Source organism: Cheilinus undulatus, linkage group 10, assembly GCF_018320785.1.
Source record: "Cheilinus undulatus linkage group 10, ASM1832078v1, whole genome shotgun sequence".
In the NCBI taxonomy this organism is placed as follows: Eukaryota; Metazoa; Chordata; class Actinopteri; order Labriformes; family Labridae; genus Cheilinus; species Cheilinus undulatus.
In genome coordinates this window covers 7,452,035-7,473,739 of record NC_054874.1, presented here as the reverse complement: position 1 = coordinate 7,473,739, position 21,705 = coordinate 7,452,035, and the positions used below count along the sequence as shown (strand labels likewise).

General features: G+C 40.1%; 1 protein-coding gene across 3 annotated transcripts in view; it reads right to left on the bottom strand.

Annotated features, from left to right (window-relative positions):
- Window positions 1-21,705, bottom strand: part of drp2 (dystrophin related protein 2) — a 368,464-nt gene that overhangs the window by 108,065 nt on the left and 238,694 nt on the right. For all 3 annotated transcript variants that reach the window (XM_041797456.1, XM_041797458.1, XM_041797457.1), the window contains 3 exons: window positions 17,244-17,400; window positions 2,163-2,283; window positions 1,623-1,734 (listed from right to left, as the gene is read on the bottom strand). In XM_041797456.1, the coding sequence (XP_041653390.1) occupies window positions 1,623-1,734; window positions 2,163-2,283; window positions 17,244-17,400 (390 nt within the window). The remainder of the gene's footprint in view (window positions 1-1,622; window positions 1,735-2,162; window positions 2,284-17,243; window positions 17,401-21,705) is intronic.

Genomic DNA, 21,705 nt, shown 5'->3' with positions numbered 1-21,705 from the left:
TTTTTCTTAAATCACTGCATGGGTTGCTACTTTCCCATCAGTCTGAGATGTTGCATGAACATGCTCTAGTCAGAGCACTGTAGTCAACACTCCAGAGGATTCTTACTGTTCCAAGCTGCAGTCTATAAACCAGAGGTGCCAGGGCGTTTGCTGTGGCTGCTCCAAGACTAAGGAACAGTTTACCTCTTAACATTAGAACTGCTCGATCTATACAAACCTCAAATCCTTGCTTAAGACTCTCCTACTTGCGCAGAATTTTTGTAAAGGTTGAGCATGACATGCTGATATCTACAGCGCTGTGAGGAAGTACGGTATTTGCCCCTTTCTTGGTTTCTTATTTTTGTTTTGCATCTTTGTCACTCTTAGATGTTTTGGATCATCAAACAAATTTTAATATAAGACAAACATAACATGAGTAAATAGATAATGCAGTTTTTAAATGATGATTTTATTTATTAAGGGAGAAAAGCCACATTAAGGCTTGATTGATGCCAGACCTGCTGAATCCAGAAATCCATAAATAGAACCTGTCTGACCAAGTGAAGTGGGCTAGAGGACCTCCAATACATCATGGCCCCATCTAAAGAAATTCAAGGACAGAGTCATTGGCATCTATTATCAGTGTGGAAAGGGTTACAAAGACGTTTCTAAGCCTTTGGGACTCCAGCCAATGATGGTGAGAGCCATAACCCACAGATGGAGAAAACTTGGAACAATGATGAATCTTCCCAGGAGTAGCCAGCCAACCAAAATCTTTCAAAAAGTGTTTTGATGGCTCATCCAGGAGGTCACAGAAGAATTCAGAACATCATCTAAAGACCTGCAGGCCCTCTTTGACTCAACAATAAGAAAGACACTGGACAAAAAATGCATCCACTGCTGACCAAAAAGAACTCAAAGGCTTGGCACAAATTTGATGATCCTCAAAGACTTTTGGGAAGATATTCTATGAAGACAAGACAAAGACGAGACAAAGTTGAACTTTTTGGAAGGTATGTGTCCCGTTACATCTGGCCTAAAAGAACATCATACCAACAGTCAAACATGGTGGTGTTTGATGACCTGAAACATGTGAGTCAAATATATTTTCTATCTATGTGTTTTATGGAGTCTTTTATTGTGCTGCTGTTATTTATTTCATTCATATCTTTCATCATGGTGTTTTAAGCTTATAAAGCACTTTGGTCAACTAAGGTTGTTTCAAGCATGCTTAAGAGATAAACTTTAAATTGACATTTTATGCAAATTGGACAGATTTAGAGATGAAATATCTCTTGGTGGAACTGCTAAAAAATCACAGATATCAAATGAGGCCAAAGGCCTCACCTAGAATCTCTTTTCAGGGATTAAGTAAACCAAAAAGTTTGAAAACTTCAGTTTAAAACTTTAAAAACGTGATGTTCAATCAGAGTTTGGGTTTCCATTTAAACTGTCACTATAATTCTTAAATTATTAAGGGAGTAAAATGTACCAATAATTTCCCTTGGCTTAAAGTGGATGAGAAGAGCCATTAAAGTGGTATCCAGAGAATTATAGGTGCCCTAAAATTGTGCTCAAAAAGGAACTGCTATCACACTTTATCTATATAAGTTACACCCAATGTTAAATAAAAAGTCGCTGACCTATGCCGGTCCACGCAGCGCGCTGTCAGCTTTTCCCACAGGTCACTAGCCACATTCGCCTGCTTCCACACCGAGCGGCTCACATTTAAGATCCGTCGACGTGGTGACACTTCTGCAGAGTCGAGAGAGGTTATGTGGAGCCATGAAGGAATAAAATAGGATAAAGTCTACAAGAGGCATGAAAAATAGAGCAGATGTGAAATTATGAGGTAGAGGGAGTAGCAGAGTTAGAGTCAAAGTGAAGTAAGGGGAAGTTTATATCAGGTGAGCGTCCCATGATGGGACATGAGCTTCATGAGGTGGATGTTTAGGGAGAAAAAGTTTACTGTATTATTGATCTGATGAGATAGTGCTGTGTGGAAGCGCTAATTAGTCCCAGCTCACAGACTCAGTGTGACACCAGAGCACTGATCACATCTAATAACCACTAATGGAAGATTTCACCTGCATGCGTGCTGCTCTGGGGCTCAGCTGAGAGAGGATGTTAGTATGATATTTTGGCTGGCGCAGCAGTTGGCACAGAGTAAGAAGGGAGCAGACCTTTTCCATCGGTCAGGGTCTCCTCTGGTTCCTGGAACGGGTGCTGAGCCAAAAAGGCCTGGGCTGACTCCAAGATTGAGTAGATGAATGGCCCACGGGACTTCACATCTTCCATGAACGCCTGCCGGGAGACAAACGGAGAGGGGAGAGTGTTTCTGAGGGGAAGACAATGAGAGACATAAACTGTGTTCAGACTCAAGAGCTGCTTCAATCAATGATGGAGGAAGATGAGTCCTTCAGGCTGAGTTTAACCAATCACTACTGTGAGAACAAGATGGCTATTTCTAACAGAGACAAAGAAATCCGTCCTTCCATCCTCTTTACTGCTTGTCCCATTCTAGGTTGCAGAGGGCTGGAGCCGATCCCAACTGTCATTGGGCAAGAGGTGGAGTACACCATGCACTAGTTGCCAGTCAATAACAGGGATTATATATAGAGACAAACAAGCTGACACATTTGCATTCACACCTACGGGCAATTTAGAGTCACCTATTAACCTGACAAGTATGATATGAACCATGGGAGGGAGCTAGAGTACCAACAAAGCAGGCTTATGCAGTATCCATTTTTAATACCATAATACCTTCCAAAAACTTTCCCCTTGTTAACATAAGGTGTTTAAAAACCACATTATACAAGAAGAAGGCCAGACCAAGCACTTTCCTGTATTCACACACAATGACAATCACCTTTCTCTGAAATAATCATGCAAAACCATTATCAGGACATGATGTTCAATGGACTCTTAAATAGACAGGTCATGAATAATATTCATGTTTACATTGTAAAATAATGGCAAGGTCTGTCCAGCTGCAATGTCCCTCTGCAGGAAGCTTCTAGAAAGTTACAGACTACCACTGATCGATTTCATTCACATATCCCATAAAAGGTGGCTGTAATAAGTTCAACCCTCTGAGCCAAAAGCTGTCTTTTTAACCCTTGACTGTGACATAACTTTGTGACACACAGTAAACATTAATCACTGGATTTTTTTTCCCCCCAGATGTGTTCTCCCATTTCTTGGGGACCAAAAGTGTAAAAATAGTCATTTGGTGACAAAAAGTCTTCAAAATATTCACATATTTACAAAAGAGTCCTTGCACTTTTTAATATTGACTGATTATGAGCCATTATTCAAAGCAGTTCCTGTCTGCAGAGACACAGAGGGCCGCATCACAGCTTCTCTTTCTCTCATTATGAGCCACTCAGGCCCTCTCCATCGGTTTCTACACATGCACATCTGTTTTGGAAATTTCAGATAGTGGCTGATGCTAAGCTAGTGGAAGAAACGATCAAAAATGTAAAAAAAATTGATAAAAAAGACAATATCAGGGCAACTGATCTGGATTTAATCTTTAAATGCACCGGAAAGACACCCAAGTTCCAGGCTTACTAGAAAATGTTACTGAAAGGGCTACAAAGGCATGGATAGCGTCATTAGAATGGCAAACGGATGGCTACAAGATGGAAAAAAATTAAGAGGCAATGATTTATGGTTCAAAAGTTATCTCACTAATTACAACCTCAGTCTCCTCTTCCCATTTATGCCCATGTCAGTCTCAGAAGGTTAAATGAGATAAGATAAACTTTATTTTCCCCAGGGGTAAATTTGTCATGGACATAAGTGCAATACATTATACATTCATTATGAAGAAAAACAAACAGGCAATGCACAGACAGACAGACAGGGGTCCACACTGACCCAGAATAAAGAGAGTTACAGGTAGAGTTTTGTATTGCTCATGCCCTGTAATATTGCACTGGCTTCACTGCAAAAAGCAAATTGAAAATATATTGCACATTCTCCTGGTGCAAGATGGCGAAATGCCTGAAGAAAGCACATAATGACCGGTTCGTGACAACCCAGTAGAAACCAAAACAAGTTAAGAAGCACAAATTGTACAGGAATATAAATGCAATGAGATACTAATGAAAACGGGATGGGCGAGTAAGTATCAGGTACAAGAGTCAACAATAAAATGAATACCAATGTCACACACAGTACGTGAAGTCACAATGAAATGCCAATAACACAACAAGATACCAATAACACCATAAAATACCAATGTGGCAGTAAAAAGCAAATGTCACAATAAAATTGGTGCAAGAGTATGACAGCACTCAAACTGCAGCATCATGTTTGTGCAGATTGTTTGTTTAGTAGAGATGGAAGTAAAGAGGAAGGAGAGCTTGTAGCTTGTTAATGTTTTGCCTGGATCGCATTGCAGCCAGCGATGCATGTTTAACAGTTTGACATTGAAATGACCATAGCGTGGTGCCATCCCATGATACACGAGAATACATGAGCAATTCTTCGTTTCTCACAGGTTAGTTTGATGACAAATCAGCTCCACATCATCAACACAAGTTTTCACTCCTATAGCGTCTTCACACACAGGGGCGACCATGGCCCAGTTGGCAGAGTTGCAACCAGAGGATCATCATCCCAGCTCATACAGTCACATGTAAATGCATCCTTAGGTAAGAGACCTAACTTCAATTTGCTTCTACTGCTGCATCAGTGATGTGTAAATGTGAATCAACCTTCACTATCAGTGTTAAATTGTTATAATGTCATTAGGCAGACACTTTTATCCACAGCGACTTACATCAGGGACAGGTGTTCCTGGCGTTAAGGACTTTTCCTAAGGGCCCACACTGAACACTTATGCTCTGACTGGGATTTGAACCCCCATCTCCAATACAGCAGTCAGTAACGTAAAACAATGAGCTTTCAAGCCAGTGTGTGAATGTGGAGTGAATGGGCCTGCAGCCTGAAGGCACTTTGAGCCATCAGACGACTAGAAATATGCTATACAAGCTCAAGTCCACCAGCATCATCTTCATTTCACTAATCAAAGCAATGCCATTGCTATGTGTAAGTACCCAAGGTTGTTAATACCCATTTTTCCACAGAGAAAAACTAAAACAACAACAAAAGACAACAGCCTCTTTCAAACTGTCTGCCATATGGCTTTAGAAAGTCTGTTCAGCTTTGTGTGACTGCTTAGTGAAATCTCATTCGTTCGGGTTAGTGAGGCCAGATAACTGAGATACTCTGTTCATGCTGAATAGTAGAGGTTTAATTTTGCCTTGAGAAGATTTCTGCTGCTTCTGTGGAAGACAGTTTGGCATTTGCAGCCATGAAAAAGTTTTTTAACTTGATAAGAATTTTTAATGTTTGCTCGTGCTTAAAAATGACAACCACTTGAAAACGTATTATTATTAGTACTATATTTTTATAGTTGTTAATTGATGTGGATGGCGAGAATGGATAAAACAAAACTAATCAAAACAATTTCTCTGCAAAGTCAGTGTCTGTCATCTAAAAATGACATATTTTAATTAAGAACATTAATTAAACAAAGATACAATCAACACATTGAGCTATATTAATAAAACATTTGCAGCATTGATGCATTGTGCAGCCTTTATTAATATGCAGTGTCAAATATTTCTAAATTTATCACCAGATTAGATTTACCACCAATTTATCAGCTGCATACTGAAAAAAAACTTAAAAGTAATAAAAGTAGGGGAGCGGGTGGCCTGGTGGTTTGGGGCGCTCCCCATGTGCGCGGGCAGCCCGGGTTCAAGTCCGGCCTGGGGCCCTTTGCCGCATGTCTCTCCCCCACTCTTGACCCTGTTTCTGACTCTGTCCACTGTCCCCCTCTATCTAATAAAGGCACAAAAATGCCCCAAAAAATAAATCTCTAAAAGTAATAAAAGTTAAAGTTGAAAAAGGCTAAAAATATACAAAAAACTGTCAACGTGGGACCATGACATTTTGGGGACTCAACCATAAAATGCGAAGAACCAATCAGAAGCCACAGAGGGAGTTTTTGGTGCAAACTCATAATTCATATAATTTGATTTATGGACAATTGACTTGATCTAACTTGATCAAGGATGTTAGGACGATGACTGTCACAAACTCCGCTCTTCAGACAGCATTTTTTCGTGCTGTGTAAATAAACCTCAGTTGACCTTGCTTCCATTTAATCCCCAATGATTCACGGCACATTCAGGCAGCTAACAAGAACAAACAGTAGATTTATGTCTGACTTCCATTATTCACATTCTGCAGTGACGTTTTCATTGGTCCAGTTCCAGTGATGGATCACCAGATCAGAGGAAATACTTGGCTCATAAATTTGCCGATATAAAATAATAGTATATGTGAGGTGACGAGGACGGACTATTGGCTCCAAGAAGTGAACAGAGAGTTTTTTAGTCTCCAAAGAGTGGGAAGACCACCTGGAAGTGCCCTCATCCTGAAGTATTGCTAGTGGCAAGCAGAGGAAAGTCAATGGTTGAGAAGAAGTTCGATTGTGTGTGTAAGCTGAAAAATACAACATCGACCCCTGCTTCTAACTTTATTCATTACTTTGCAGTACAACAAACTTTTTGTGAAGTGAGCTACAAGAATGAGGGGAAGAAGTTGGGTCTCTGTGATTGCCAACATGCACCTTCACTCAACTCTCCAGTATGTAGAGACAATAGAGAGACATATTTAGTATAAAGGCTGTAGAAAAAATATGAAAGCGGCCTTAAGAGGTGTTATGAAGCCCGACAAATACAGCCACCATATTGGAGATGCTGACTCCAATTAACCTTCAAATAATCTAAAAACAGGCAAAGAGGTGAAGCAGAGGCTGGCTGAAAAAATATCTCTGTCTGAAGTACACCAACACAGCTTTTCATCCAGAAAGCCTATTTCTAATGATGAAATAACAGAAAAAACAACAGCTGAAGGCAGAGTCAAGCCTGGAACAGTGCTGCAATGCTCCCAACTGACAGTCTAGTCAGCAGCCACGCCCCATAAAGTGGGAGACACCGTCTGAAAATCAGACTGTTCAGACAGGAAGGTGGAGTCACATGACTCAGTTGGAAGACACACCAGATTTTAGCAATATTATGTCGTTTGGTGTGCAATGTATAGAGAGTCATGACCGGCTTGACCTGCTGCACCTGACTGGTCAGATGGATTTCTGGCATGCTTGATATTTTTGGTCATATGGCTCCACACAGTTGCAGTACAATGAGCAGAATCCTCAACTTTTTGGCATTCTTTTCCTTCAAAAACTGTTCGACATCATCTCAAATTACAACAAAAAGAGCAGAAATGCCTTTTAGATATAAGAATTTTAAAAAACACCAAAGTGCCAGCTGGAATGTACACTAACCGTAGTTCTTAAAAAGAATGAGAGCTAATACTCAGAGTGCTGTCCATCTTCGCGCCATTTTATAACCAAAGTTACAGTTGAAACCAGATGTTTACATACACTATATAAAAAGGCACATAAACTTTTTTTTCTCACCATCTAACATTACATCAGATTAAACTTTTCCTGTTTTTGGTCAATTAGGATCACCAAAATTATTTCTATTTGCTAAATGCCAGAACAATGAGAAAAGGATTTTTTTTATTGTATGTCCCCTTTAAAAGATTCTCCCTGGTTTAGCTCCCTGGGAGCGCTCAGCTAAAAACCCCCATATGGATGGAAACATTAATGACAATATGTAGTGAATACAATAAAATTAGTCTAAAAGCAATGAATTTATAGTAGCGTGAATCTGAATATGAGGATGCAACAAGCTTTAAGCTATAAAGGAGGAGGCTGGGGTGGAGGAGGTTAAGCTTTTCCAGCAGCAGCGTGGTGCATCAGCATTATTGCAAGCAGGGATCAGTGGGAAGTATGTCATATCTAAATGGACCACTGTGTTGAGAGAAGGAGCTGTGATTGGATGCCCTAGCCTGGGCGTAGGACTACCATGTCCTACATGAACTAACGCTGAGCTTCATTTATAGAGAGCAGACTCTGAACATGTTAAATAACCTTCAAAATTAACACTTGAATTTGGACTGGAATCATGAGTCCTTACTATTTGGCACACGAGGAAATGCTGTTTATCTTCCAATTCTGTAGGATACAGATTTGCTTTTGCTGCAAAATGTAGGTAAATGAGGACTAAATGTGGAGTTTTGGATCAAGTTTGGACATTTTATAACCACACAAAAAGGTTAAGAACAAGCAGACTGACATATCACAAAAACTGAGTCTATTAATTCATTTACACTGTACATCTGCCAAATGTTTGCTAGCTTAAGCTAGATTTAGTAACCATTATCCAGCAGTCACATTGATTATGTAAAGCTGGAGGAGAAAAAAAAAAACCCTGCGAGAACTGAAATGAGCAGGAATTAATTATTGCTTTATTGAATGAGAAATATGCCATTTCCCCTTCAGAGGTTACAAAGAGCGCTTTTATGATGACAGAAGGCGGAAAAACATGCAAGAAACACATGGAAGACATAGAACACATGGCGAAAACAGCTTTTTTATTCTTAAGTAAGAAAAAAATGAAGACACATGCATTTGCATGGAAGGAATACAAGAGATTACAAATCTGACTGCATGTGCTAAGAGCCCGGGGCGCTATGGGAGAACGAATCCAGGGGGAGTAGTGGTCAGCTGGCCTCTCCCTAAGAGGAGCCAATTAGCTGGAAAGCTCGGCTCCACGGGTCAACATTCAACAGCACTCCCAATGCAAATAACAGACAGATCTCAGAGTGCAAGAAAGCACACAAACACAGTGAGATATAGGACTTTGCTCCACCGCTGAGCAGATACCCAGAGTCCCCAGAGGGCCTTTAAGAAAACCAGTGTGACATTCTTCAACACTAATCTTGAACACTGCAGGTGTGTGAGTTAAAGCCCGGGACGTCCCCTCTCTTCAAAGTAATTTATTTAGGTTGAAGCTGGCGTTCTCAATCCTCTTATGCTATGAAGAGATTACAAATTCAGCTCAAAAATCTACATTAGGAGCCGGAATTAGCAGTGTCGTTTGGTGCAGCAGCAATGACAATGTTTCAGCGCCTATTAAGAAACCCCAGAACCAGAGCCCTGCGAGCCTGATAACAAGCAAAAGCCCCCCTGAATGAAACAGCAGCAAACATGAGGCAGAACAGAGAAAACATGCAGAAGTGTGCAGCGTTCGGAGGCTGTGGCAGGAGATAAGATTCCCAGTGTTGCACCGAGAAGAGAGCGAGAAACCTGCTCCTTTTTTTTCCTCCTTTGCTCCTCTGCAAACCTTCCTTCCCTCCTGCCCTTTTCCTTTTTCCATCACCCGCTCTTCATCCTCTCTTAGCTGCTTTGCTGCCCCAAAGAGGAGCTGAGCCACGGATTCCCTGAGCCAGCTGTCATGTTAAAACTTTAATTCCGGCTAAATTTCACACTCAGAGGCTTCATCTTTGGTTGAAGGAACATTAAGAGCGAAGCCTTCAGATCAGATTAAGATACATAATGCATGGAGGAGGAAAAAAAGGCTAGTGGAGAGAGGAAAATGACTTCATTGACTCCATCTAAACATGTTGATGGCGCTCCTTTTTAACTCCTCCCGCTGGATGGTCGATCACAGCAAGAGAGGAGATTCTGCAGCTGCTTCAGTCGCACACAAAATCCAAGAGCCACACATCATCCCGCCCAAACTCCGCTCCAACACCACCCAAATACAGTCAACATAATCCCACATGCAGCCGAGCACGCACACACACAAATGTAGCACAGAGGGAGCTCATCTTGCACACAAAAACGACATCAGAATAAATCCACTTAAGATCAATAATTCACATTTCTTAAAACGCATTAATTCTCTATAGAAACCCGGGATGCAATTTCCCTCTCCGCTTTGTCGAAAAAGTTTGAGAGCGACCAGGCGCATGGGAAGCTGAGGCATCTCAGATAATGAAGGCGTGCTGAGCTGGAAATGGAACATTTTGGAGAGGAAGAGGAGAGCAGAGATGTTTAACAGTGAGCACTATAAATGACTCAGTGAATTTTTGGAGGGCTGTGCATCACTGAACAGCTCCATCACTGTTGGAGGGATGACGAGCAGACAGGCAAAGAGAGACCAAAGACTAATTAAGAGGGGGGAGACAGAAGAAAGAGCAACTTTAGGGTAGTGTTAAGTGTGTTAGGGTATTAATTCAGGGTCTGGTTTCGCACATTGCCATTCGAGGTGCAGATGGAGCCACAAACCTCTCACCTCTCTTTCGGAGAAGCTGCACAAACTGACAGCACAGAAAATTGGAAAGAGGGTGGAAAGAGAAACTTGGCTTTACTTACAGAACCAATTACAGGTGTGTGTACAGTGTGCATGTGTGCTGCTGCTTGTCTACAATAGTCCAAGTTCCAGGGATCCATCACCCTCAACTTCACTAATATAACAGGAAATGGAAGAAAATCCTGAGCATCTCAGGCCCCGCTGCTCCAAAAACACTTTCTGTCACACAAGAAATGAGAGAGCAACAGTTCTGCTGGCTCTAACCTTCACACACAACCTGACACACCAGATAGACTGCTCAATATATGCAATGTAGGGGATAAACACTATAGGGACAAAAGTATTATTTAATTACTGAATTCAGGGGTTTCAGTCAGAACTGTTACCTCAGACATGCAGAGACATGCAGTCTCCATTTACAAACATTTGTGATCCTAAACGGGCCGTTATGAAGAGATCAGTGATTTCAAGTGTCAGGCTGTGATGGATGTCACCTTTGCAGTAAGACAGCTTGTGAAATTTTGTTTTATTCATGCTGTAATAAAATATAGCCTTTTATTAAAAAAATATAAATCCTTTTTATTAAAACAAGGTTAAGATTTAATAGTACTGTAAACTATTGGAAAAGTAATGTTAGACTTCACATCTAGGCTATGATGTGCACAAAAGTAGAGAATAAAATTGAAGAAACATAGTCTTTTTTTTGGGGGGGGGGGTCATATTGTTATTAGACAAAAAAAATGGATTAAAAATGGATAAATGTGCCAGAAAAGGGGCAAAAGTGGCCAAAAAAAATGGTAAACAGTGCAAAAATGAGAGATAAATGGTAAAATGGGTTAAAAGTTGCAAAATTGTCAAAAAGTGGCATAAATGGGCAAAACAGGCTAAAGAAAGTCATAGCAAAAATGGCCATAAAGTGGGAAGAAATGGGTAGAAAGTGGTAAAATTGGGTAAAGAGCAGCAAAAAAATGGGTAATAAGTGGCAAAACAGGGCAAAAAGTGGCAAAAATTGGTCAAAAACTGCAGAATAGTGGCAAAAGGAGGTAAGGAGGCAAAAAGGCACGGAAAAATGAGCAAGAAGTGGCAAAAACAATGTAATATTGGGCTCAAAGTGACAAAAAAGGGTAAAAAGTAGAAAAAAAATTGTCAAAAAGTGGTGACAAATGAGCAGAAAGTGACAAAAAGTGGGTGAAAAGCAGCAAAAGTGAGCTGAAATATCGTTTATAATTGCATAAATGGGTTAAAAGTGACAAAATTGGTAAAATGTGCCAGAACAATGGTAAAAATTGGGGGAAGGTGCCAAAAAAAATGTGGCAAAAAGTGGCAAAATGGGCAAAAACAGAATCCAACAGACTAACAAAATGGGGAAAAAAAGTGGAAAAAAACGGTTAATAAGCAGCAACAAATGGGTTAAAAGTGGCAAAAACAATGCAAAAATGGGCTCAGAGTGACCAAAATGGGTAAAAAATAGAAAAAAATGTCAAACAGTGGCAAGAAATGGGCAGAAAGTGACAAAAAAATTGGTGAAAGGCAGGGTGAGCTGAAATAGTAAGAAATAGCATAAATGTGTTAAAACTGACAAAATTGGTAAAATTTGCCAGAACAATGGGAAAAATGGGGGAAGGTGCCAAAAACAGTGGCAAAAGCACAAAAGTGGCAAAATGGGAAAAACAGGATCCAACAGACTAAAAAAAAAAAAAAAAAAAAGCAGCAGAAAAAGCAGCAAAAAATGGTCAATATGCGGCAAGAAATGGGTAGAAAGTGGCATAGTTGGGTAGAAAGCCGCGAAAATTGGTTTAAAGTGGCAAAAAGTGGCAAAAATGGGTAAAACTACCAGAATATTGGCAAAAATGAAGTAAGGTGGCAAAAAAGAAAATCAAAAAAAATGGGCAAAAGGTGGCAAAAATCAATGCAATAATGGGAACAAAGTGACCAAAAATAGGGGAAATGTAGCAAAACAGGCAGCAAAAAGCACCTAAAGTGCAAAAATGATTTTTCAGAAATGAGCAAAAAGGGGCAAAAAGTGGTCAAAGTGGTAAAACTTTCAAAAAAGCTGCAAAATTGAGTGACAAGTTGAAAAAAAACTAGCAAGACAAAAATGGCAAAAAGAAGCAACAAGTGGCAAAAATTGACAAAAAGTGTCCAAAAATGGCAAAAGGTAACTAAAGTAGGCACAGAAAGCAAAAGGATGTTGCAGAAATTGGCAAAAAAAAAGCAGCAAAAGAAACAAAATAATTTTCAAATATGGGCAAAAAGTGGCTAAAAGTGGCAGAAATAGGTGAAAAACTTAAAAAGCTGATAAAAGTGGCAAAATAGGAAAAAGCAGCAACAAACTTTTAAAAGTGGCAAAAAGATGTTGCATTAATAGATGGAAAAAAAGGTGAAAGTTTCAAAAGTACTGCAAATAAATCATTCCAAACATCAGAATCCAGTAAAAGCTTGACACACTTTTCAGCAGGTAACTGTTAGCCAATGCTACTGATCCAACACACATACACTGATACCATCAATAATTTGAGACTGGGGAGTTTTAAATCCGGGTTTTCAGGGGCCCAGAAGATTCTGTGGTCGGGCCTGGGTCCTGCACTTTCACAACCTCGCTGATGGACTGGCACATGCCAACCCTTCAGCCAAATCCAAGAAAAAGCGAACATTTTACTGAAGCTTGTTCAGTTTAAAGGTTGTTTAGATTTGTGGATCCTTCTTGTGGTTTATGTCGTTGTTTAGTAACAAGCTTGGGAGCTGCTGAGATTCTAGTTCAAAGACTCTTTTCTTGTTAATGCAAAGTGAAGGTGTGGGAGTGTGTAAACAGCAGGATGACTGGAGGGTAAAGCAACTGTTTACTAAGTTTTGTGTTATATTGTGTTATTTTATGTTTTTATTTTCAATGAAATCCTCCTACTGTACCGGTGCTGTATATTTCTACAACTGTGAAACTATCGTCTGTCCTCTGTACTTTACAGTTATTACTAAAGCCATAAAAAAAAAAAGTTTAAACACATCAAACAAAAGCTCGGGTCTTCAGAGGTTAATATGAGGAAATCAATAGCCTCCACATCACTTTGGCACAGTCAGAAAAGGTGAATATATCCAAAACAATCCTTTAAAAGGTGGACAGACTCAAATCGTTCAGCGCCGTCTGAGCCGCCAACACAGAGCCGAGAGGATGTAGGAAGAGAAAATAAATGAAAGAAGTGTGTGGGTTCAAATATAAGATCAAAGACGCCTGATGTATGCTGGGAATTTTAAAAAGCGCTGATTTGTGCCATGATCAATAAAGTCTCTGGGTCTGTGGATGTGTGTCCTTCTATCCAGACGAGCCCTTGAAGGGATTTAGCGGCCAGTCCAAACCGCTGAACCATGGAGGATTTATCTGAGGAAGGGGAGGCGGAGGAAGAGGAGGAGAACAAGGCTGGCTGTCAGCAACTCTAACTGATGTTCCCTAAAGCTTTAATCTTTGATAGTAAAAAAAAAGACGTTAAAATGGCTGTGAGTGCTATCAGCTTATCGTTGGATACTGACAACAAGGCAATTTCACCTCTGGGTATGGTATTTAGAAGAGAGATGTCTGTTTCTGACCACATCTGTGCATCACCATTAATAAAAGACCATCATCAGACAGAAGCAAAGACACGGAAAATGAGGTGAGTCAGTGTTTATCAAAATGAATATTTACCTCAGGGACTGAATTATTTTAAAATCATGTTTATAATGTGCAAAGTGTGTTTGTTTTGTCCTATTAAATCCACTCCCTCCAGCCACAGCAGGGACTAAAAGCAGACCAAACATGCATGTAAAACAAATCACCGGACGGCGAAAAGCTACTCTGGAAGGCTCTCTGTTAGGCCTTGTCTTTCACTCCAAAGCTGCAAAGATTAGACATTTATCTGCTGCATATCTACAGTAGACTGTTTTCATTAGGGATGCACACATGCATTGGTGGACTTAGAGGGGGGGCAGGGGGGAAATGGTCCCCCTGGTGCCCTAAGATTGGAAACAATTTCTGCTGATGATGAAAAGTGGTTAAAAAGTGGTAAAAAAATGATTTACAAAATTGTGTAAATGGGTGATAAATGATGATAAATGGTTAAAAAGTGGCAAAAATGATTTAAAAAATTGCATAAATGGGTGGTAAATGATGGAAAGTGGTTGAAAAGTGGCAAAAATGGGCTAAAAGTGGCAAAACCAGTGGTGAGAAAGAGGCTAAAAGTGGCAAAAAATAGTAACAGAAATGCAAAAGTTACCATAACACAAAAAGCACAAAAAGTTACCATAACAGCTAGATAAAGTAGTAAAGGAATTAAAAAGTGGCAAAAGGTATTTACAAAATTGCCAAAATGGGTGGTAAATGATGAAAAGTGGTTGAAAAGTGGCAAAAATGATTTACAAAATTGCATCAATGGGTGGCTAAAAGTGACAAAAATAGTAACAAAAATGCAAAAAAGGGTGAAAAATAGTAAAAAATCTGTTCAGTGGCACAAAAAGTTACCAAAACAGCTAGATAAAGTAGTAAAGGAATTAAAAAGTGGCTAAAGTTATTTACAAAATTGCCAAAATGGATGGTAAATGATGAAAAGTGGTTAAAAAGTGGCCAAAAAAGGTCAGAAGTTGTAAAAATGGGCAAAATGTGGCATAAACGAGTTAAAAGTGGCAAAAAAAAATATAGTGGTAAAAGAGGCTAAAAGTGGCAAAAAAAAAAAAAATCCCAGAAAAAGAAATGGAAAATAGTGAAAATCTGTTTAAAAGAGCGGCATAACAGTTACCAGAAGGGCTAGATAATGCATGATAAGGACAAAGAAAGTGGTGAAAATTATTTACAAAACTGCAAAAATAGGTGATAAATAATGAAAAATGGTTAAGAAGTAGCAGAAAATCTTAAAAGTGCCATAGATGGGTTACTAAGTGGCAAGAACTGTGGTAAAAAGAGGCTAAAAGTGGCAAAAAAATGAGTAACAAAAATGCTAAAAAGGGTAAAAACTACTGAAAATCTGTTAAAAATGGTAAAAATGGGTTTGAAAATGGTGAAAAAAGTGACCAAAACGACTAGGTAAAGTAGCAAAAGGAGTAAAAAGTGGCAAAAATGATTCACAAGTAGCAAAATGGGCAAAAAGTGGTAAAATGGGTTAAAAAATGAGAAAAAAGTTGCCAAAACAGCTAGATTTAGTAGTAAAACAGCATAAAAGTGGCAAAAAAAAGAGGGGGAAACATATGCATATCCGGGTGGTAAATGGTAGACAGTGATTAGAAGCTGTCAAGACTTGGTTATAAGTAGCAAAAATGAGCAAAAAATGGCAAAATTAGTTGAGGAGGTAAAATGTGCTAAAATGGCCAAATTCAGTCGTAAATAAAGGTTAAAAAGTGGCACAAATAAAGAATTTCAACATCAAAGCCCAATCATAGCTTGCCACACTTTTCAGCCCCAGAATGAAGTAACTGTTAGTCATGACAAATGCTAGCACCAATGCTACTGATAAAATGCAACGATATCATCAATAAATCAGGACTGGGAAGGGTCCTCTCTCTGAGGCCCAGCCCATTCTGTTTGCAGGCCTACCTGCCTTTTGATCCACTGTGTTAAAAGTGGGAGAGGGCACTCCACCTACTCTGCAGAGCTTCAGAGGCTGTATCTCAGCGCTCTTGATGTGGTGAGAGAAATGGATTTCAGATTAAACTAGCTCAACTCAGCGGGCTTTTACTCTGAATCCTGAAAGTAACCCTTTCTTGATGCAAAGATTAGAAGCTCATTAGAGGTCTTACAGGACTGCCTGTTATTGAGACAGGGCATGACCTCGCAAAAGAGTTTTTCAGCAGATAGAGACAATCTCACCTACGTTAGTGAGGGAGAATGGATAATACAGCACACCGTGTCAAAGTACCACACACATTCAAACGCACTGCCCACTGTACTGACTGCTTTCAAACATGCCCTAACATAGCCTCCACTATAACATGTGAAAAGTCATTCACTCTGAGAAGAATATTTGCAGACCACAGATGTGCAATGCTCCACAAAAGAAAGCCATAGCCAGATGAGCTCACTTTTTTAGAGAGACCTAACCCAAAAATGCACAACAGAGTGCCAACGCTTGCTGCCTCCAGCTGTCCCAAGTCTAAAACCTTCCACATAACTTTACTTTAAAAGGGTTTTACTAATGTGAAAAGATCAAACCAATCCAAACCAAGCATCAGCTCTGTGAAGCAGCAGGTGACTGCTGGATATGAGCTAAGCCTACACTGAACTCCTCATATTAGTTCTGCAGTGATGATGCCTCAGTCTGTCTCTGCACTCCCTGCTCTGTTTCTTTAAAACAATGTTTATCTGAGCTTTCAATAAACCTCTTATTTCAAGAAAAGATTTTTCACTCCCTACATAAACAACAGCACACAAAGCCCCACCTCTATCAATTGTATCAATGACAACTGAACTCGGAGAGAGTTTCAACTATCTCGTATTGACTCAGGCTGGACAATAAACTCGGCGTGATCAATATCTGTGATTTTTACACGAGCTGCCCACAAGGGCTATCTGTTATCTGCAAAAGCTCCATTCTCTTTCTCAGCTTTTGTTGCTGCTCTGATAGACCATGAAACTCATAATGCCTCACTTCTCTGCACATTTCTTCACCATGTTAACCGTCTACAGCAACAGAAATCCGCCCGTTCAAACCGCTCTGCAAACGCCGCCTCCAAAATCAATAAAGCTCCCAACCCCCAGCCTCTCATATCTCAGTGACGGAGCTATCAGACAAATCTCACAGATCATAGCACATGACCCTGCTCACACCCTTGATCCATCCTTCAGACTGCTCCATATTTCTATAAGTGGGAGAGCTACTGTCCCAAACAGAATATATGACTCTACACTTGTGCTTTTTTGTTGCAGCTGTTTCTCTTTGTCATCATTAAATAGGCAAACCCTTTAGGATTTCCCGTTGGCCAGAGTAAAAACTTAATCCAATTAGGATTTGAACTGTACATCTTATTTTTGTAATGGAGGTGTATCATCAGCCTTACCTGGTGGAACTCCCTCTGGTGCTGCACGGCCCCCACGTCGCCTCCTATGGGCAGCTGCTCCGACAGCTCCTCATCCTTGGCTGTCAGCCATTCGATGATCTCCTGCAGAGAGAGCTGCAGCTTCCCACTGTTGTCGGAGAAGGCCTCTAGCCGCACTCTGCCAAGACACACACATGTAACACACGTTTATTTAGTTTCACAGTAGCAGTTTCAAACACACCGACGAGACAGGCTACATGATGCTCAGCCGCTTCTTCCTGAAATCTAAAATTCCAACAATGCATTTACTCAAATGTTTATTATAAGCTTCAAGTTCAGTCCAAACATGGTGATCATGCTGTTACATAATCTATTAACACTGATTCTATCAGCTTAGTCATTCCTAGCTCACTGTGGGAAGTTGAATCAACAGTCAGATCTGATCAAATCAAAGATGATTTCTAGAGGCTAATAACTGCCTTTTTAACCCGCTGCTCTTCTTTGTTTGCAGCTGCGGAGTTACATGCATGTGTGTTCATGTCATAATACTGTCATTGTTCTCATTTGAATGACCCTCATAGATACTCATGCCAAAGCAGGTTGGAAGAAGAGTGAAAAACATCTTTCCCATCATGAAAAGCTTTCAGTGTTGTTTTTTATTCTTTATTTCATGCAGAACTGGGTTAACCTTGCAAAGCAGATGGATTCACTTGTTCACGTGTTCATCTTGCAAAGAGGGCTGTACTTTCAGTCGCAGCGGAGTCGTGATGTAAGCAAGCAGCGGCAAGAGGCCGGTGCAATTATGGCAGAAGACATTGGAGTGGATGCTGCTTTAAGTTTTATCAGACCTTCAGCATTGAGTTGATTTTTTTATTTTTTTTCAAAAAAGACAAAAGTCATGTACTGACATGTCTACAGTCGCCATGGTTCGCGTTATGCAGTTCTCTATGGAGTTAAGTCTTTGGTAGGTGCTACGACGTCACGTTTTGTTGCTCTAAAGATGTAACAGACAGAATGTTTATCCAATAACCCTCTGAGTTTTTTTCAACTCTCTGTCCTTTCCCAAACGCTGTCTATGGGAGGTTTTCCATATGGATGTATGAAACATATCCATCTGGCGTGTCAGATTAGAACTGGGTCATGTTCTGCTAAAATCTACGCTGTACTCAAGCTACATCTGAGCTAATCACCGCATTGGAGGAGGCCAGCAAACGGCTAAACTGCTTGTAGCTACCGCCTCGCCTCCTCAGATGACGTTAATTGATCTGAACAGTGTTTGGTTTGGCACAAACTTTGTGGATTGGAGCTTTTTAAGATGGCTTTGCCTGATGACAGAGATGGAGTCTGTGAAGTCCATCTGCTTTGATTGACGTTCTTGAATCAAGTACCTTGCAGGTTCTCTTCCAGAAGGCTCCCTGTTCTCAGAGGTGTCAAGATTATTCACATTCATTCCTCAGGTAGAAGTACAGATACTAGGGTTTAAAAAGACTTCTCTAGATGTTGAAGTATCAACTCAAGCTTTTACTCAAGTAAGAGTATAAAAGTACTGGTTTCAAAACTACTTAAAGTATAAAAGTAAGAGTAATGTAAGGGGGAAAAAATGTCAAGGACAAAAGCTTTGGCCGCGCCACAGGGGCCTATAGTGCACGACCCCACCTCCCCAAAAAACATTTTTCTAAAGGCCATAATGACTATAATGTTATATTAAAATGTTAATGTTGAAAAATTCGGGATGCACCTGTTTCAGCTGCATTTATGCCCATTGAAAACACATTTTAGTACAATGCAAATACATTCAAGAATCTTATATGTGTACTACTGAGCATTAACATGTTTCATGGAGCAGAAGATATGATGACTAGTTCCCTTTAAGTATTGGTCTTCCTGCCTACCAATCTCCTCGCTGGTGCTTAGTTGGGACATTTCGAGTCCTCTTGAGTCTCTGCCATGGACATCTTCATACTAGGCTATGTACATCTGCTATTTCCTTGCTGGAGTGTGACGTGATTTATGTCATGTGTGCAGGTGCGATGGATCGCGTACAAACCAATAGGGTGTCAGAATATATTACGTTTATACTTCTCATCCAACTACAATCAAATTCACTCTATCAGGACGGCGTGATTTATCTGGATAGGTTTTTGGGTTTTTATTTGTGTTTTTTTGAACAATGACAAGCTGGAATGAAAACAAGCTGAAATTAAATAGGAGTAAAAAGGCTATTTTAAAATGTAAGGAGTAGAAAGTACAGATAATTGTGTGAAAATGTGAGGAGTAGAAGTAAAAAGTCAGCTGAAAAATAATTACTCCAGTAAAGTATAGATACCCAAAATTTCTACTTAAATAAGGTAATGAAGTATTTGTACTTCGTTACTTGACACCTCTGCCTGTTCTACTGTGCCTGGGAAAGTGGCTGTCTTTCTTGGGAGTTGTATCTGGCCTGAAGAGAGAGGAACTTGCAAATAGGACATTTCTTCACCTTGGAGTGTTGTTTGGACTGTACCCTCGCAACCAGCAGGTATACTTCCTCCATCACTCCTGTGGTTAGAAACATAGTGTTCCTCTCTTCTTTGGTCTAGCTGTACCTGCAGTGCATCAATGGTGAAGTGAACCTGTCGCATCCTTCCCAAAATGCAAAGGTAATCCAAATCTTCACCACAGTGGGAACTGGGCTTGATTAAAGGAAACCACCTATACCAGGCTGGAAAAACATCTTTGAACAGTGGTCGTGGACTAAGACATTTCTTATCCCCAACATAAATTGGCAGTCTTGGATTCTTTTTGATGGGAATCCAAACAATGTTTTTAGGCTGAATCACAGGACCCAACAGCCCTGAAAAACCTGAAGAGTCCTAGAAGGGTCAACAACTCTGCTGACGACTCTGAAGTTAACCCAACTCTTGCCTGAATTATTCCAGAAACATCATACTTGAAACTTCAACTCTTTCTAACTAAACACTGCATACAATAAGCAAAGCAGTTTCATAATTCTCAGGTCTTCTATGCTGATCCTCTACTGGTGGGGATGTAAAGGTAAAAAAGCAGCAGTGATACATCATCATGTTGTCAGTAGCAGGTACACTGTATGTTTTAGCACATGTCAGACACACAGAGTCACAGGTTAGTTCTGCGGCAGGTTTGTTGGAGTGAATCAGGAACAAATAACAGAGAGAACCTCTGTACTCGCCACCTGCCACCAGCACGAGAGACATCTGAGGGAACCACTGCTCATGTATCAGTGGCACAGCTGGCACTAAAGCAGTAGGGGAGTGGGCTGAGGGGGCTGAGGGGGCTGAGAGGGGTGCAATGGGAAAATGTCCCAGTGCTTCAATTACACAGCAGAAGCCAGCACTCAAATATATTATTCCTGCAGATCACAATTTTCCAGCAGTGTCACATCAGAGATGATGAGTGGGAGCCAAAGAAGGAGTCAGAATGAGAAACAGACAGTCAGAGTGACTGCTCATTTCTGTAAAGAGGGGGGAGCAGCGCTAAAATGTAATTGGACAGATATTCAGATGAATGCCCAGGAGAAGTCAGAGGAACACTGCGAGATTTCAAAGTTTAAATGAAGTCAAACACAGCCGTCAAAAAAGTGATGCAATTCTGCAGGAAATAGAGTTAACAGAGTGCTTTGCATAAGTATTCTCTTCACTCAAACTTTTCCATACACTTAAAATTTCAAAACTGCCAATTCAGATGTAGTTAAATGTATTTATGAGAGGAGAGACATCATTTTAAAACATCACTCTAACAGACTTCCCTTATAAGGTCACCCACCATGTCACTACTTATATGACTGAGGGTAAAAGAAACTAACACCTGATAGCAGGATGAAATAAAACACTAGAGAAAAGGTGCAGAGCATTAAAGCTTGTGGTCTAATTAACTTGTGGGTTATCATTAAATGTCTTGCAATGTATCGATTATGGCAAAACCACTGTAAAGTTTCATATAATGGCATATCGTATTGTATTGTACTGTATCATACTATAAAGCAGGGGTTCTCAACCTTTTCAGCCCATGACCCCCCCCAAAATAAAAGTGACTAGGGACCCCCACTGTACCTGAAGGTGGCTGAACACAGCCATGCACATCAAAAACAGGATTAAAATGCGTTAAATAAAGCTAAAATTGGTTAATAATGGCAAAAAAAATGGTGGTAAAAGTGGTGAAATTAGATTTTAAAAGTAGCAGAAATGGGTTGGAAATGACAAAAATTAGATAAAAGTGGCATTAATAACCAAAAAATGGAAGAAATGGGTTAAAATGAGCATATTAGGACTAAAAGGGGATTCAAAAGTGGCTGAAATTGTGTTAAAGTGGCAAAAATAGGTAGACATTTGGTGAAATGGGATGAAAATTGATATAAACCGGCAAAAAAGGGTTAGCTGAGGCAGAAATAGTCAGAAACTGGCAAAAAGGCAGAGAGTGGCAAGATTTGGTTAAGAAGTGGCAAAAACAGGCAGAACAAAAGTGGTGA